Here is a 15,976-nt window from a genome sequence, read left to right on the forward strand (position 1 = left end):
ATGTTGACCTGCTGAATAGTAAAATTCACCCAGGGTTTCAGAACGACCAACACATATGCAAACAATCACGTCTGAATTTAATTGTATGTAAATCCCCTTATGCCCATTCATTAAGAATATCCAGAAAAGCTGACTGAATTATTATATTTGGTTGGTCTGTGACATGAACACTACCCTTTCTTATCTATTGCTTTATGCCTGTGCATGCATGGTCATTGAGGCGAGGGCCCACATCTAACGAAGCATATTCAAACAAATAACCAATGAACAATTAACAATCTTCTTTCCAGCTGTAGATGTCTCACTAACAACTTGCTATGCACCTTGTGCTTGGCAGAATCTGTATAGACCCTTGTAGGTGGTTGCTTTCATATTCCCTCACAGTGACCTTTCTTTCGCTCTTTGTTTCTGCTTGCAGGCAATTAAACTGGGACTCCTTTAATAGGTGATGTGTAGACCTTCTCCTGGCTGCCAGTAAAAAGGACATGAACAACACCAGCTACTGCTCCTCAACAAATGCGCCCCGATGTGGCATCGATTTCCAGACTGGCCACTTACTCATTGTCTCAGTGTACAGTTCTGTCTTCCTGCTGGGCTTGACCGCCAACCTGCTGACAATATGGCCCATCATCCAGCAGGTGCGCCAACAGAAGAACGTTCTGGGAATCTATCTGTTTACCCTGGTCATGTCTGACCTGTTCTATACCCTCACCCTACCTCTCTGGATCAAATACATATTAGGAAGGAGTGTGTGGACCCTTGGCAATGCCTCCTGTACTCTGGTTGCCTTCGTTTTCTATTCCAACATGTACATCAGTGTCTTTCTGCTCTGCTGCATTTCCCTGGACCGCTACTTGGCTGTGGTTTATCCCATTCGTTCTCTGGCTTTTCGCAGCCGCCGGTCGGCTGCAGGGATCTGTATCATTGTCACTTTTTTGGTCTTTGCCTTCCACCTGAGTGTCACCCTCAGATCCGTTGAGCAGGATGACAGCTCCTGCTATGACACTTACCCCTTGCAGAGCAGCGTGGCCAGGTTTAATTACTTCCGCTTTGTGACTGGTTTCCTGCTGCCACTACTGGTGCTTACAGCTTCGTATTTAAACATCTTTAAGGGAGTGAAGCAGAGCACGTCCCTGAGCGACCAGAAGAAGGCCAAGGTCAAACATCTGTCAATAGCGGTGATTGTCATCTTCCTGCTGTGTTTTGCCCCGTACCACCTGCTGCTACTACTGCGGACAGCGGTTTTCTCCTCCCACATGGACCCAGATGCCAGTTGTGTTTTTGAGCAGAAAGTTCACTTCTGTTTCTCTATGGCACTTGCAATGTCCAGTCTTAACAGTGCCCTGGACCCTATCCTCTATATCCTGGTCAGTGACAGTGTGAAGGCAGATCTGAAGCGGGCTTTTCGATGCCGAGCCAGCACCCCACAGAACGTTGGGCCTCCACCACCAACAGGGGAAGCTGGCATTAAGAGGAGCACAGATAATCCACTCCAGCCAAAATAAGTATCATGATGGTGTGACGGAAAGGGCCATGGGTATTACGGAGATCAGGAGAATGGTCAGCCTCAGGCAAGGGTGACAGGAAACATGTGTCAGTCACCTTCCTACACCCTGCTTTTCAGGTTCACCTGAGACATGGGGGCATAGGTTGGGAGAGTACCATAGAATGAGGAATGTCATATGTTCCGTGAAGGGACCGATTATAGTCTGTCACTGGATCATCAGAGGTCTGTTGACATCAAGATAAAGCAAAATGGAGGCTCAGAGACAGCAAGTTTCAGACAAGGTCCGGTTATAGCATTAGAAAAGTGCTCCAAACCTTCTGGTGAAACCCAAAGTGTCCAGGGCTGACACATTTCTATCAATGGGTTTAGCTAGGATCTTTATCAATGGGGGATGGGCCTCTACAAGAAAGTAATGATGATGATTGTAGGATTCATCTACCACGGACTGATGATTATTTCAGGAAAAACCAAACCGGTTACACAAAGGGTATATATGAGCAGAAATGAGCAAGCGCTACTACCATTTCAATGTATGAGCTCACCCCTTAAACATCAGAGACACCTGTCCACCTTGTTGAACAGATTTTACAAGTGTATACATTAGATGGCAGGGCGAGGCCGTCATAGCATAAAACCTCAGGAGTTGGGCAGCAGTGCTAAATGTGACTACACGGATTTAACATGTCCACATCACATGTCTGTCAACCGCGCCAGCTCTTTCACACCGGTTCTCCACAACCTTATCGGCTCTGATACTGTATAGCAGAGCGTTCGCGCAGGTTGAGCATTTCTTGTAGAATCATAACATAGACCAGAGGCCGATGCTTCAGAGATCACATCTATTTTCCTGGTGGCAGAATTCTGAAGGGTTCTATCCTAGACAGCATACATTTGCTCAGGGATACACCGCTATTCTGGGCTAGTTCCTCAGGCAGCAACTCCATGGCTCAGGTACACACGTTTCCTAATACCAAGACAGCACACTGCACACCTGTGCCAGGTTGATGCCTAAGGTAGGACCATGCATCAAGTTAATTGCTGCTTTGGCCAATGGCCTTTTCCCTCTGCTCCTACACACACATCACTCAAATGTATTTAACACTTCGACTAAGAGACAAAAATGTCTGCAGCAAAAACTCACAACAAGGGAACAGGCTCAGGCACAGTGAATACATGGGAGACAGTTTAAAACTGCAGGACGAGCACAGGCTGTATGCATTGGAGCACACACCTGAATCACTGTCCTGGGATGAGCATGTAGAGCATGTTGGTGCTTTCCAGCATAATCCGTCAGACTACACAGAGGTGATGGAGCGATGCTTTGCACATTAGCACTATAGTATCTCCCAGTGCACAGCACAATCTATTGCAGGTTGATGCTTTAGGCAGCAAATCTGTGTCTCAGCAGCACACATCTTGGTCATCTCATTCAATGGCAGCAGAGTTTAAGGGGGCAAAGATTCTGTAGGGGGGTGGTTAGAAAAGCAAGCTTCTCCGCAGGACACAAAGCTGTTGTAGAAATAGTGGGGCTGTCTCAGAAGCACACGTTCTGTTTCATACACTAGAAATGAGATCTATCCTTTGGGGTACACATATGAAGCCAGTTGACACAGTTGTTGCATAGTGATGCCTTAGGTAGCATAGCTTATTCAATGGAAAACTACAGCACTGTAGCCCAATACTGTAATATGATACCTGTCTTGCTTTCAGTACATCTGGCAATTCAACATTTGAACGATTCTGATGTGTGCACTACTCCATGGAAGCATCTCTCAGTCTGTTCTTCAGAAGCGTTTCTCACTGTCTTCCATTCCAAGTTCTTCACAGAAGTTGCTGGCATTGTTTTTTCTCAGAAGAATCTGGTTCTGTGAGTCCTAAGGTACAGCCCTGAGAGATTCTTCTCTGTGTAACTAATCCAGATTCCTTGGTGTCTGCAAATAGATGATTAATAAGCCACTCCATTCCTTCCCGGTCTTGAGTGGAAGCTTCATCTGCGACCCACTTGCTCTGAAATTCTGGTGGGTTGGGGAAAAGGTGTCAAATGAGATTTACCCTGCCCCAGCTTTACTGACCTTTCACCTGCATGTTGGGGAAGCATTTGACTGACAGGACTAATGATTGTTTTGCTAGCCTTCAGTGTACATATCCTGCAGCCTAATGATTCCCCTGCTTTCATAGACTTGTAGACCAGGAGACCCGGTGTTGCCTTCCATCCTACTTGGCCTGTTGGCAAGCCTGTCACTGTTCCAACAGGCAGTCGCCAGCAGACTTTGCAGTCGTATTCAGACTCACATCTCCCCGATGTACCATTACATGTTAATTTCTGCATATGTAGAATCACATGGCAGCCTTTTCTCTATAAACACACCAGTGTTGGCCTTTTGGTCATAGAAAATATGTTAATCCGTTGTTTTTGTTGCTGGCAAATTGGTTTCTGGAAACCTACAGAACAACTATGGAGAAAGTGCCAGATTATTCCAGTTGTATCAGGTCTAATGATCTCTATAGGTTCCAGTTTTTACTTTTATTGATCCAATAAGACTCGTTTGCTTTGTCCATTGCACGAAGGAGTCCCTTTAACAGATGTCAATCCAAAGCACCAGTGTGTGCATGCAAAAATGTTGGAGGGTTAGTGTCCTGCATAAACAAGCATTTTGCCAGGTATGGCCAAAAAAAGTGTGCATCCTTAGCTGTGAAGGAGGGAGTAGCATTCTGTAATGGGGCCGCATCTACGTCCACCGACCTACTAGGGTGTACAAGCAGGTGCCCTGAATGTTGCAGAGTGGCCTAAACGTCCCTGCAAAGGTCGATACAGTCAGTCCTGACAGAACTGCCCCACCCCCCGCCCAACCCTGGGTATCTCTTGCCCTCTTACAAAGAAAAGGAACGATGAGCCGTGCACACGTCCTTCCAGGAAGCGCCTGGTCGCTCTGTCAACATGTGTGCATAGCTACTCCATGTATCCGTGTTTAAGGGGCAAGGGACCCTCCGTGGCCGCTCCCAAGCTCACCACCAGAGTCTGGGGTGGAGGAGCTGCTGAATGTACCCATGGGGGTAGGTGGGTGGACCATAAGCGCTTATTCCAAGGGCTACTGTTTACGGCTGCATACTTCTGTTACAGGAGCCTACAGGTCCATACAAGGGAATTCCCTTGTTAGTTTCGGAAGAATTCTGCTGCAAATGCGGAACCCCCCTTTTTAGGACCCAACAGCAAAGCTTTTGTCACCTTATGTGGTCGTAGGTACTCCTTTATTTCCTCAGATAAGTCGGAAGCCAGTGTGATGGATCCCAAGCCTAGCCACCCTGCTTGTCATTATATTATATTGACTAACAAAAAACCTTGTTATCGGGACGTTATGAGTTAAGCTGCACCACTACAAAACCTATGAAATTCAATGGAAAAACGTTGCTACAGGGACGTTATGGTCACAGGTAAAACCTAAAACCCCCAGAAATTCGCAAGTTATGGTACGCTACGGAACCATAACTCACGCTGCCACTGTAAGGACTAACACCCATGACATCAAAGATGACATCACAAGTCTGGCACCCTCTTTCTTAGTTTAGTGAGATATGTACACTAGGTGATTTTCTTGACTAGCAGTGAGGAATTGCAAAGTGTGAAGATACTACATTTGTTCACCATACCATTCTCATATGTTCTTACACGGCTTTCCTTAGGGTTCAGTGACATCCTATGCTACATATATGTACGGGAAGAAGGAAGCCTGAAATGCAGCACTTATATCTGTGCATTAAAGTAATCAGTTATTAGGTTATGAACACTTTGTGGTAGTACTGCTACGTTTTTGCTTACTTTACCTTCTTTGTATATGCTTCTATTGGTATGCGTTGTGCTGTCTTTCATTTTTGTGTGCAGTAGTATATTTGCATACTAACAGAGGGATTGGTAGCTACTTATCACATGTTTAACAGTCCACAAAAGTCTAACAGCAAAGCATGCATTGTTTCACTATGCAACATGGGAAATATTTGGATATTCCACCTGTATTATGCATACTGCACACACTGCTTACGTTTGTACATGAGTTTGGTCTTGTAATAAAAGGAAATGTGTAATGCAATACTGTTCATAGCAATGCCTTCTGTAATTACCTACTTATGTAATGATAGTTGTCCCCATGATTTCTGATAGTTTTATGGCAACATAAAAAAGACAATCCCTTCTGGAGGCTTTTCATGAAAACTGCATATACATGTAATGTCATCAGTGATGTCATCAATGACATTTGTGATGTCATCTTTGATGTCATTGGGGTTAGTCCTTTCAGTGCACAGTGCTAGCGCGAGTTATGGTTGCGTAGCGTACCATAACTTGAGGGTTTCTGGGGTTTTTAGGTTTTACCTGTAACCATAATGTCCTGGTAACAGCGTTTTTCCATTGAATTTCATAGGTTTTGTAGTGGTGCAACTTAATCATAACGTCCCATTAACAAGGTTTTTTGTTAGTGGATTTCATAGGTTTTTAGTAGGGAACTGTAAACATAAGTTTCCTTTAGCATACTGTATTTAGAAATGATGCTGTTTGTAATAGCACACCTCTAGCGTAATGTTCCTTTAGGAATGTTTTTTTTATGTGATTATCACAGAATGCTCCTTTTACATTGTCACAAAGCAAGTGGCAATGAAGTGAGTAAGTGCAACGCGCATCATAGACCCTCCACACTGTAGTTTGCTAAATAGAAGGAACAGTGGTAGTGTGGAAATCACGGCAGTTTAAATAGGTAGAAATAGGTACCTAATGAAAGAAATGGTTGTGCGTGTTGTAGTGCCTTTTGAAGGGTGCATGTTCGCAATAGCAAACACAAACATTGTCCCTGCACTTCCAAAAAGGCCACCAAAGCAATGAGTGTACAGGGGGCACAACAGGAGCATGCAGTATTAGGAAAAAGAACACTGTTTGTGGGGGAAAAATGCTTGTGCTGTGAAAAGATAGAATCCCATTTGTATGGTACGACAATGGCACAAGTTGTAAAAGACCCAAATCCACTTCTGCACAATATACTACGCTGTGGCCATTTTGACGCCAAATTAAAATTAACATCCCTAAATGGGTGGCTGCATATTGGGAAACAAAATTATGCAGGAGATCGGAAACAGAATCATTGCCTGCCCTACTACCTCTCTCAGCACAAATGCCACTATATATTGTGTTACATGGTGTGCATTTCTCCCAACACAATCAACAACAATAATGTCGTCTAGATCGAGCGTCACCAAAGTCTCTCACAAACAAACCAAAAGCAATCACTTCAGTGTAGGTGCACCATACATATACAAACCCACATGGTACACTGCACAAAACTGCCATCGGATGCACTTTGTCATTGACTGTCAAGTAATGTATGCGCCATTCACCCACAGAGCATACGCTGTCCCTCATACAGCACACAGCCATAAGTTCACCCTCTAGAATAAGGTTAACAAATATATGGTATAGTACATTCTGGGCATGCATTGCACACGCAGAAAGCTTATTGCGCAATCCCATGTCCTCCACCATTTCAAACAGAATATGTACATTTGCAAAATCGGCATATGTTACACTTACAACCCTGCAACTGTGGCATTGTCTGCAATTTTTCGCATGTATGCACGAGCTACAGTAGGGGAATAAACGTCAACCAAGGTAGGGGATGTCCTTTGTACTGGTGGCTTTTAAAGAAAGCTGTCTTGTTTTTTTTTAAACAACTTCCACAGTAACAATTCCTTCTGCTGCCTTTCATAATGGTTTTTATTTGTTGCTCTGTGCATCACATTCTTACAATAGTGTCTCCACTGCAGCCTGTAGACTCCAAAATCTAATGTCATTGTCACTGTCCGACAATGAAAGGCCACTTCCATTGATAAAGTGGACATATCGATTACCAATGTTTTAATTTGTACAGGAGTATATCCCAGCAGCACGCAAAAAGATGCACATACTTCTGTTGAGAAGACGTCTTCCCACCTCTGGCCGCTGACAACATTCAATGGAATAGTTATATACTGGACTTGGTGGTATACTGGAGAAAAGCACCTTCGCAGTGAGAAAAATGCGCATCACTTCTTCCATCATCTTTTTCAGTTGACGGTACACACTTGCACAAGCTATTGAACCCAAAGGAATGCTCCATAATGCACTGTCACTACGTCCACAGGACCTAAAGTGGCCACTCGACATTCTTCAACCAAATGTTGTAAACTATGGACAGGGACTGCGGAGCACAAAGTCTACACTTCGTCCAAATTGAAATTGCCAATAAGGCTATTTCCACGGCACACTGGAGCAGATCGAGCACAAAGTGATCACCCACTGTAAAAGTTTACGTTTCGCCATCTTTGGCCGCCTCACTACACACAGGAATGAAAGGAAATATGGCCGCCTTTTCCTGTGACGCACACTCTAACCACCCCATTGGAGAATTCCAACAATCGCATTTCCATTGGCTAGCATGTTCAAAAGCACAGAATATAGCATGTGTGCCTCCCAAAGTACCGTTAAATCGCACCCAAACAATTCATTAACAGTCCTTCTTCCCTTTCTATACTCTTCTCACCACGCCCTTATCTGCGTCAATTTCATCGGCGCCCCTTCACACACTTGTATGTAGGCACAATACAAACAGCATGAAGTGCCATAGAACATCATAAGATATGATGCACACACTGCATGCATAACAACTTCATTGCTGCCACGTAGGTTATACACTTCACAATATGGACTTCCCATTGTAATGCATGCATGCCAAATGTTGGAAAAAGTGATCCCACAAAACCAGCAGGGAATTTATAGTATCTACGTTATGAAAGTGCGTGCAGTCCATGCTTTCAAACATGATGCATGCCCCTTACCTTGCACACGTTCAGCATAGCCTCCTACATTCATCTATACAATGAAACCTTCCATCACACTGTTTTTGTACACACCACAACCAGTAAGCACATTGCCCAATTGCTTTGCCTCCTCAGTGGCAATACTAGAGCTGCCATTGTAAAAACAACGGGATGTGCCACTTCGAATCCTCACAGTACCGTTCATTGTGCGACATTACCCTGCTAGACACTAGAGGTGGGGAGGGGGGTTGAGAAGATGTTAGGGGTGGTGGGGGGGATGAAAGAAAGTGGTGGGGATTATGTGTGTAGGATGGTGTGTAAAACAGCTTATATTTTTTTTGCCTTTTTGTATTTTTCTGTCTTTTGCTCAGTTTTTGTTTGCTTCTCCTCATTACATTTTTTCCCACTGAAGACAAACCGTTATGTAACATTTCTACAGGATTCTCTGCAAAGCTTCGTGCACAGTGGCAAACACAACAGCATTGCCAATGGCAATAAAAAAAATGCCATTTCCCTGGACCCACCAGAATTCTTATTGGTTATTAATGCTGTCATAGTCTGTGCAGAACATCCCAACACTGGACATAAAGTCGCACATGCTTCTATTTATCCAACTTCGCTCAACCTCTAGCTGTGGACAACTGACACCGGCATGCTCCCATTTTTGTCGGTGTGATCGCTGAGGAAATCACCTTTGCTGTAGGAAAGATCAGCATCACAGCTGTCATTAACTGCCATGAGTCCCCCTCACCTACCCAGGGCCACGGACTTTTTTGGTGATTTCGGTATTTCACCATTCAATGCCTTCTAACATTTTCTCCTTCATTAACCCTTTAAGTGCCAAGGACAAGCTATCTCATCCTTGGCAACAGGGAGGTAACCCCAAGGACGAGATACCTTGTCAAGCAAACACAACATTTGCCCCAAATGTAGTCCTCCAAAATGCACGACCACCACATCCACAGTACCAACAGAGGCCACATATTTGCAAAGAATATCCATGCAGCCGAAACCCCACTCATAAACTGTAGCCCAAAAAGCCTGCACTCCTTCCAACTGAAAGTCAGTATCGAAGCCTCTTTCCACAGAATAACTGTGCAAATCGTGCACAAAGCTATCACCAACTATAAGCACATGCCATCTCTCCATGTCCGCCAACCTGAGTACATCTACCTTTCGGTAACTAAGTCACCGCCCCTTCATTCAAACCACACCCTCCAATCCTCATTGGATAATCCTCACAATTCCACTTGCTAAGGCCCCATGCTCAAAAAGGCATGATATGGCACATGCACTTTCCCAGCTACAGCTAGGGCCACGCCCTACTAAGGCACACACAACACTTCTTACCTTTACACTCTATTTTTGCAAAAAAAGCCATGATGTGGCACGTGCGCTGTCCCAGCTACAGCTAAGGCCACGCCCCAATAAAGCACACACAATACTTCGTCCCTTTGCACTTGATTTCGCCAACAGTCCCTTACTGGCGCCTATTCACAACTATCCAATTTTCAAAAACGCCTACACCATCCACATACTGAAACCGCGCATAGTACACTACCATTTCTGTACACAACTCCATATGTCCCCTTTAACACTCTGAGAACATGTTCCCTTTACTTCCAAAACCCCTCCACCATAAACCTTCCCTACATGCTGCCCTATTTCACCATCCACAAGAATCTGCCGTGCACCCAGCACACCCTTCGCCATGCACACAACACAGCACAACAACACTATGAATGCATGAATAAGACCATGCAGGCAGCTAACATAGTACACAAACATAACATACATAGGGGCACTTCAACCCAAGTCCCTCACTCCATAAAGCACTCATTGACGAAAACAGGTCACAATTACCATGTTTCACAAACATATCATAGCCTCGCTCACCCCTACCCACTACCAATCACAAAGTAGTGTTTCACTACCAACCTAACCACAGCATTGGCCCTACCTCAACAATTCTGCACACATCATAGTAAAGAACCCAAATAAACTGCACTTCAACCATACCCTGTACCATACTGCCAGTATACACACACTGCGCAAAGTAGGCACACTGCGTGACTTTTCATTGCACCAGCTCCAATCACACATCCAAAACGTTACCATATTCTACCATTCACCTCACCTGCGGAACCAAACATACATTCCTGCTAGCTCATTTGTACTGCTCTATGTCATCTGCAACGTACTGCACAACCATTCTTTACAGGTCCTCACCGTCTACCAAACACACAGTTACCATTGCATTAGTGGCATGGATTACCCAAATTCCAACGCTCTTCAATCCATGGCCTACAACACACCACCTTTGGCCATACACCCAACAGGCTACCCCTTCAACACAGGCACTGCACCTCCATAGTGACAGTATGCAAACCCAGCACCCACTGCATCACTTTTCACAGCACCATCTCCAAGTACACATCAAAAAGTTCACCATGTTGTAACAGTGTCCTCACCAGCAAAACCACACAAGCAATCATGGCAGCTCCCTTCTCCTGCTGTATTGCACCTGAAATGTGCTCCACACCCATTCCTTACAGGTCACAACCCTCTGCCTGTTGCAGCCTCTAAGATACCTTACTACCGTGTGTGTTCCAAAGTCCTAGCCTCTTCAGTGCATTGCCTACGCCCTTCAGCCATGCACCCAACAGTCTACACCTCCAAGACTATCACTGCTATGTAATATCATCATCCATTTCACCCACTTCGCCTATCCACATACACAGCAGTATCACCAGCACTACTACCCAATCTGGGGACCACCATGGGGATATGCAGCTACAATTTGCACCACTTACCATAACGTACAAAGAAAACACTCTGTCCTACACCCCTGTGCACTTTCATTCACATACTAAGGGCGTCCCCACTTTCATTCCCAAACTGTAGTGCCACTGCCAACGTTGCCACATTCAGTTCGCAAAACTAGCCTACCACAATAAATTTGCACACACCGCACTATGCAAGCACCATCCTGCACCAGATGTCACCCACACTTGCTTTACTGCACTAGATATGGTAAAGGACTACACTCTTCACTGCATGCCCTAAGGTGTACACATCAAATACTTTTCCATTTTGTAAGAGGATCCTCAGCCCCAAAACCAAGCATGCAGCCATGGGAGCTCACTTGCTCTGCTTTATTGCGTTTCAAATATGCTGCATACCCTTTTTTTTACAGGTCAACACCCTCTACATACTTCACATTGCAAAATGCATTAGTACCATATCTGTCGTACAGTTCTAGCCTCTTGAGTGCATGGCCTTCGGCCTTCGACCATGCACCCAACAGTCTACCCCTTCAACAGTCTCACTTCCACGTAATGGCACTATCCATTCGCCAGCTTGTAAGTAATGCGTTTGAAATGTGCTGCACACCCTTTTTTAACAGTTCACCGCCATCTATGTACTGCACATTGCAAAAACCATTGGTATCGTCTGTATCCTAAAGGTCTATGCTCTTGAGTACATGGACTACGGCCTTCGCCCATGCCCCCAACAGTCTACGCCTTCAACAGTCTCACTTGTACATATTGTCACTATCCATTCACTAACTTGTAACTGCTGCACATTCCGAAATGCATTAGTTCCGTGTGTGTCCTACAGTCTTAGCGTCTTCAATGCATGGCTTAAGCCCTAGGGCCTTGGGCCATGCACCCAACAGTGTACACCTTCAGCACTAGCACTGCTACATAATTGCACCATCCATTCCACCATGCGACCAACTTCACCTATCCACATACACAGCACTACCACCAACACTACTACCCAACCTGTGCACCGCCATTTACCTATACAGCAGCAAACAACACCACTCACCATAATGTACAAATAAAACACTCTCTCCTGCACCCCTGTGCACTTTCACATGCTGTAGCCGTTCCCACTTCCATTCCTAAACTTTAGTGCCACTGCCAAAGTAGCCAGAATCGGTGCGAAACACTAGCCTACTGCAATCAATTTGCACACACCCACTGTGCAAGCACCATCCACCCAACAGTTTACGCTTTCAACAGTATTACTTGTACATAATGGCACCATCCATTCACCAGCTTCTAACTACTACGTTTCAAATGGGCTGCACACCCTTTTTTTACAGGTCACCACCCTCTAGGTACTGCACATTGCAAAATTCATTAGTACCATCTCTGTCCTAAAGTTGTAGCCTCTTAAGTGCACGCCGTATGCTACCTTCTTCGCCCGTGCACCCATCAGTCTACGCCTTTGCCTTGAACAGTCTCACTTCTACGTAATGGCAGCATCCATTCACCAGCTTGTAACTACTGCACATTCCGAAATGCATTAGTGGCGTGTGTGTCCTAAAGTCCTAGCCTCTTGAGTGCATGGCCTACGGCCTTCGGCCATGCACCCAACAGTCTAGGCCTTCAAAAGTCTCACTTCTACATAATGGCACCATCCATGCACCTGCCTGTAGCTGCTGCACACTACAAAATGCATTAGTGCCGTGTTTGTCCTACAGTCCTACCTTCTTGCGTGCATGGCCTCTGTCCATGCACCCTACAGTGTGCACCTTCAACACTATCACTGCTGTACATAAGTTCACCATCCAGTTGACCATGTGACCAACTTCACCTATCCACATACAAAGCACTACCGCCAGCACGACTACCCAACCTGCTCACTGCCATATACCTATACAGCAGCAAATGGCACCCACCTGCGCTACCTCCCTGTCAGGTTGGCATGACATATACATGGAGTCAGGTATGGCATATACATGGAATTTGAGGGGTTTGGTGAGGTTATGATTGGTTTTTACATAGGTTACAAAAAGTTTGGCCTTAACCTTAATTGCAGCCTTTGGAAAGTGCCCCAAGCCAAGATGGAGGTGTCCAGCTTAAGTTCTGATTGGCTGGTGTTTGTTTATTGAAAGGACAATGAACATTCTAAACTACCTTTCATCGTCGTTGCCCAGCTGAGAGGACACATTTGGAAGCTGCTCCTGCTTAACTTGATCAGGCCCTTCAGGTTTCAAGTGGTTGAGCAGCTTATTCTGGGAAAATAATTGGTTTAGTGTCTGGAGTCATTTGGGATACAGGACAGGAGGAAGAAGATTCAAATTACATTAAAGGAGAATCTACTGAGACACTTTTCAGGAGATAAGTGACTTATTAATACTCAACTTAAGTGTAAATATTTCTCGCAATGCTTATCCATATTTAAAACCTTAAAATTCAAGATACAGAACTTATAAATAGTTATACTTCTGAGAAGTGATATGTGACGCGAATGTGTTCAGATTGAAACTGTCAAGGGAGCGTGCGCTTGAACTGGTAAAAGTTAGCGCATTGTACACCTCATCTCTACAGAGGTTGCGGCTGAGTTTGCATGCGTTTGAGCGAGTTACCTCCGAAAAAGGTTTTGTGCGTGTCAAGGTGCAGCACGAGCGCGTGTTCATCTTTGCTAAAAGAATCTACAGCGCGTGCGCGTGTACTTCTTTGCTATGTGAATCACCAGCGCGAGTGCGTGTTCATCGTTGCTACGTGAATCAACAGGACGTGCGCATGTTGTTCGGAGCTACGTAACTCAACTGCTCAACCGCGTATTCTTTGCTATGTGAATCTATAGTACCTGCGCAAGTTCTTCATTGCTACGTGAATCTCCAGCACGGGTGCGCATTCTTCTTCCTACGTGAATCTACAGCGCGTGCGCGTGTTCAACATTGCTACGTGAAACTTCAGCGTGTGTGCGCGTTCTTCTTGCTACGTGACTCTTCAGCGAGTGAACACGTTCTTCTTGCTACGTGAATCAAGAGCCTGTGCGCGAGTTCGTCATTTCTACGTGCTTCTTCAGCGCGTGTGCGTGTTCTTCATAGCTACTTGAATCTTCAGCGCGTGTGCACAGACTTTGTTTTAACACTTTCCGAAAGTGCGTGTGCAGGTATCAATAGCACCAGTGTGACTTTTACACATTTCTTTAGCGCTTGAGCTCGCACTTCACATCTGCACGTTTAATAGGTGCGGGTTCGTGTTCCTTCTGCATGTGTGCACGTATCTGCAGGTTTTTTAGAACTTTTCTTGATACAAGGTTTTCTTCAGAAGTCACGTGTCTCAGTTTTCAAGGAGAACAGAATCTAAATTGAGACACCCATTTAATGGAAAGTTAAGGAGTCACCGGAAAAGGATTGCAAATTCATCCTAGGACCTAACTGAGTGGCAGAATTATCAATTCGTTTCCTGTCATCTAGTAAGGAAGCTGAGGTTTCCTGCAAGTATAACTTCTTAGAGTATAATCAAGAGAAGTACCAAGTATGGTCTTTTAACTATTTAGTTAAGGATATAGTATCTGAAGTCAGCTATCCAGTGAGTAATCAACGTGTTTGTATTTGCTTATGTTTCATCTAGAGGTTTAGAGCCAGCTAGTCAATAAGCCTCCAGCCTGGTGTTTATTATTTTATCCACTTCCCCCTTTCATTTGGGAGTATGGTAAACTGAGCTGTTTAACAAACCAAAGCTCTGAGTGCTACATTTCAGGGGGATTGTCGGGGGTTCAGCAGCTTCCGCAGACGCAAGTTCAGATCCTCAGCCTGACAGTATGAAAGGCCAATAAATGTAGTCTGCTTGAGCTGTAATGAACCCCGACAAGACAACCATGGAGGCTTTGGGAGTTATGGTTAGGGAAATGCGAGAGGAGTTACGAGTTGCTCATCAGGAATATACAAATCTTTGTCAGAGGATGGATGAGTTAAATTTAAAGGTCACTCACATGCAGGAAGCAGAAATTAGACGAGATGAGGAGGTTTAGGGGGGTACTGGATCTCCTCCGGAGTTGTAAAGAGTGGGAGAAGAACTTAGGTTTCCAAGAAGAGTGGTGGCGGTGGGTGGTTTAGGAACTTTAGTTATGCATGTTCCATTGGCCGCCCCAGAGCGCTTTTTAGGAGATTCCAAAAATATTCAGATATTTCAGACGCAGTGTGAATTGCACTTCTTGAGTCATCCAGAGTCATTTTCAATGGATGCTTCAAAGGTAACCTTTACCTTGTCTTATTTATCAGGGGAAGCATCTGCTTGGGGAAGTTTATTGGTGAGTCAAAAGAGTTTGACATTGAATAATTACTCTTTTCCTGGCTGATTCAAAAAGATGTTGACAGAAGACAGGTCTCTTTAGAGGTGGATGGGGAACTACTTGAGCCTCGTCAGGGTGGAAAGGAGTTTGTGGCTTATATTACTCAATTTAGATTTTTCGTCTTAGAGTGTAGGTGGCCGGAGGAGAAGAGGGCTTCTTTGTTTTATAGAGGCTTAAGGGAGGAATTAAAGGATGCTCTGGCGGGAGTTTTGGAGCATCCTATGACCTGCGATGTTTTCATTGATTTGGTGGTTCTGTTAGATTTTCGCCTAACCGAAAGAGGTCTAGAGCAAAGACGTTTGCAGGGTGATGTGAGGTTTCAGGGAAGGATGGAGCGGTCTAAGGTTGAGAGGGTGAATAGGGAAGTGAAGTCAAAAGGTAGTGACCAGCAGGGTCGTGTGAGGGGTCGTCTGTCCAAGGAAGAGAAGGCTAGAAGAAGAGAGAATAATTTGTGTCTATATTGCGGTAGGAGTGGCCATTTTCTTGGAAATTGTCCCTTCGCCCCCAAGAAGATCTTCAGCTCTTCAGGCA

The 15,976-nt window shown here is 44.9% G+C and overlaps 1 protein-coding gene across 1 annotated transcript; it reads left to right on the forward strand.

Annotated features, from left to right (window-relative positions):
• The first annotated feature begins 429 nt into the window (after window positions 1-429).
• Window positions 430-1,755, forward strand: LOC138565951 (probable G-protein coupled receptor 132). The gene has a single exon (XM_069643049.1). The coding sequence runs from the start codon at window positions 486-488 to the stop codon at window positions 1,503-1,505; it is 1,020 nt and encodes a 339-aa protein (XP_069499150.1). The 5' UTR covers window positions 430-485; the 3' UTR covers window positions 1,506-1,755.
• The last annotated feature ends 14,221 nt before the right edge of the window (window positions 1,756-15,976 follow it).

Source organism: Ambystoma mexicanum, chromosome 2p (genome assembly GCF_040938575.1).
Source record: "Ambystoma mexicanum isolate Mex_15411 chromosome 2p, UKY_AmexF1_1, whole genome shotgun sequence".
Lineage (NCBI taxonomy): Eukaryota > Metazoa > Chordata > Amphibia > Caudata > Ambystomatidae > Ambystoma > Ambystoma mexicanum.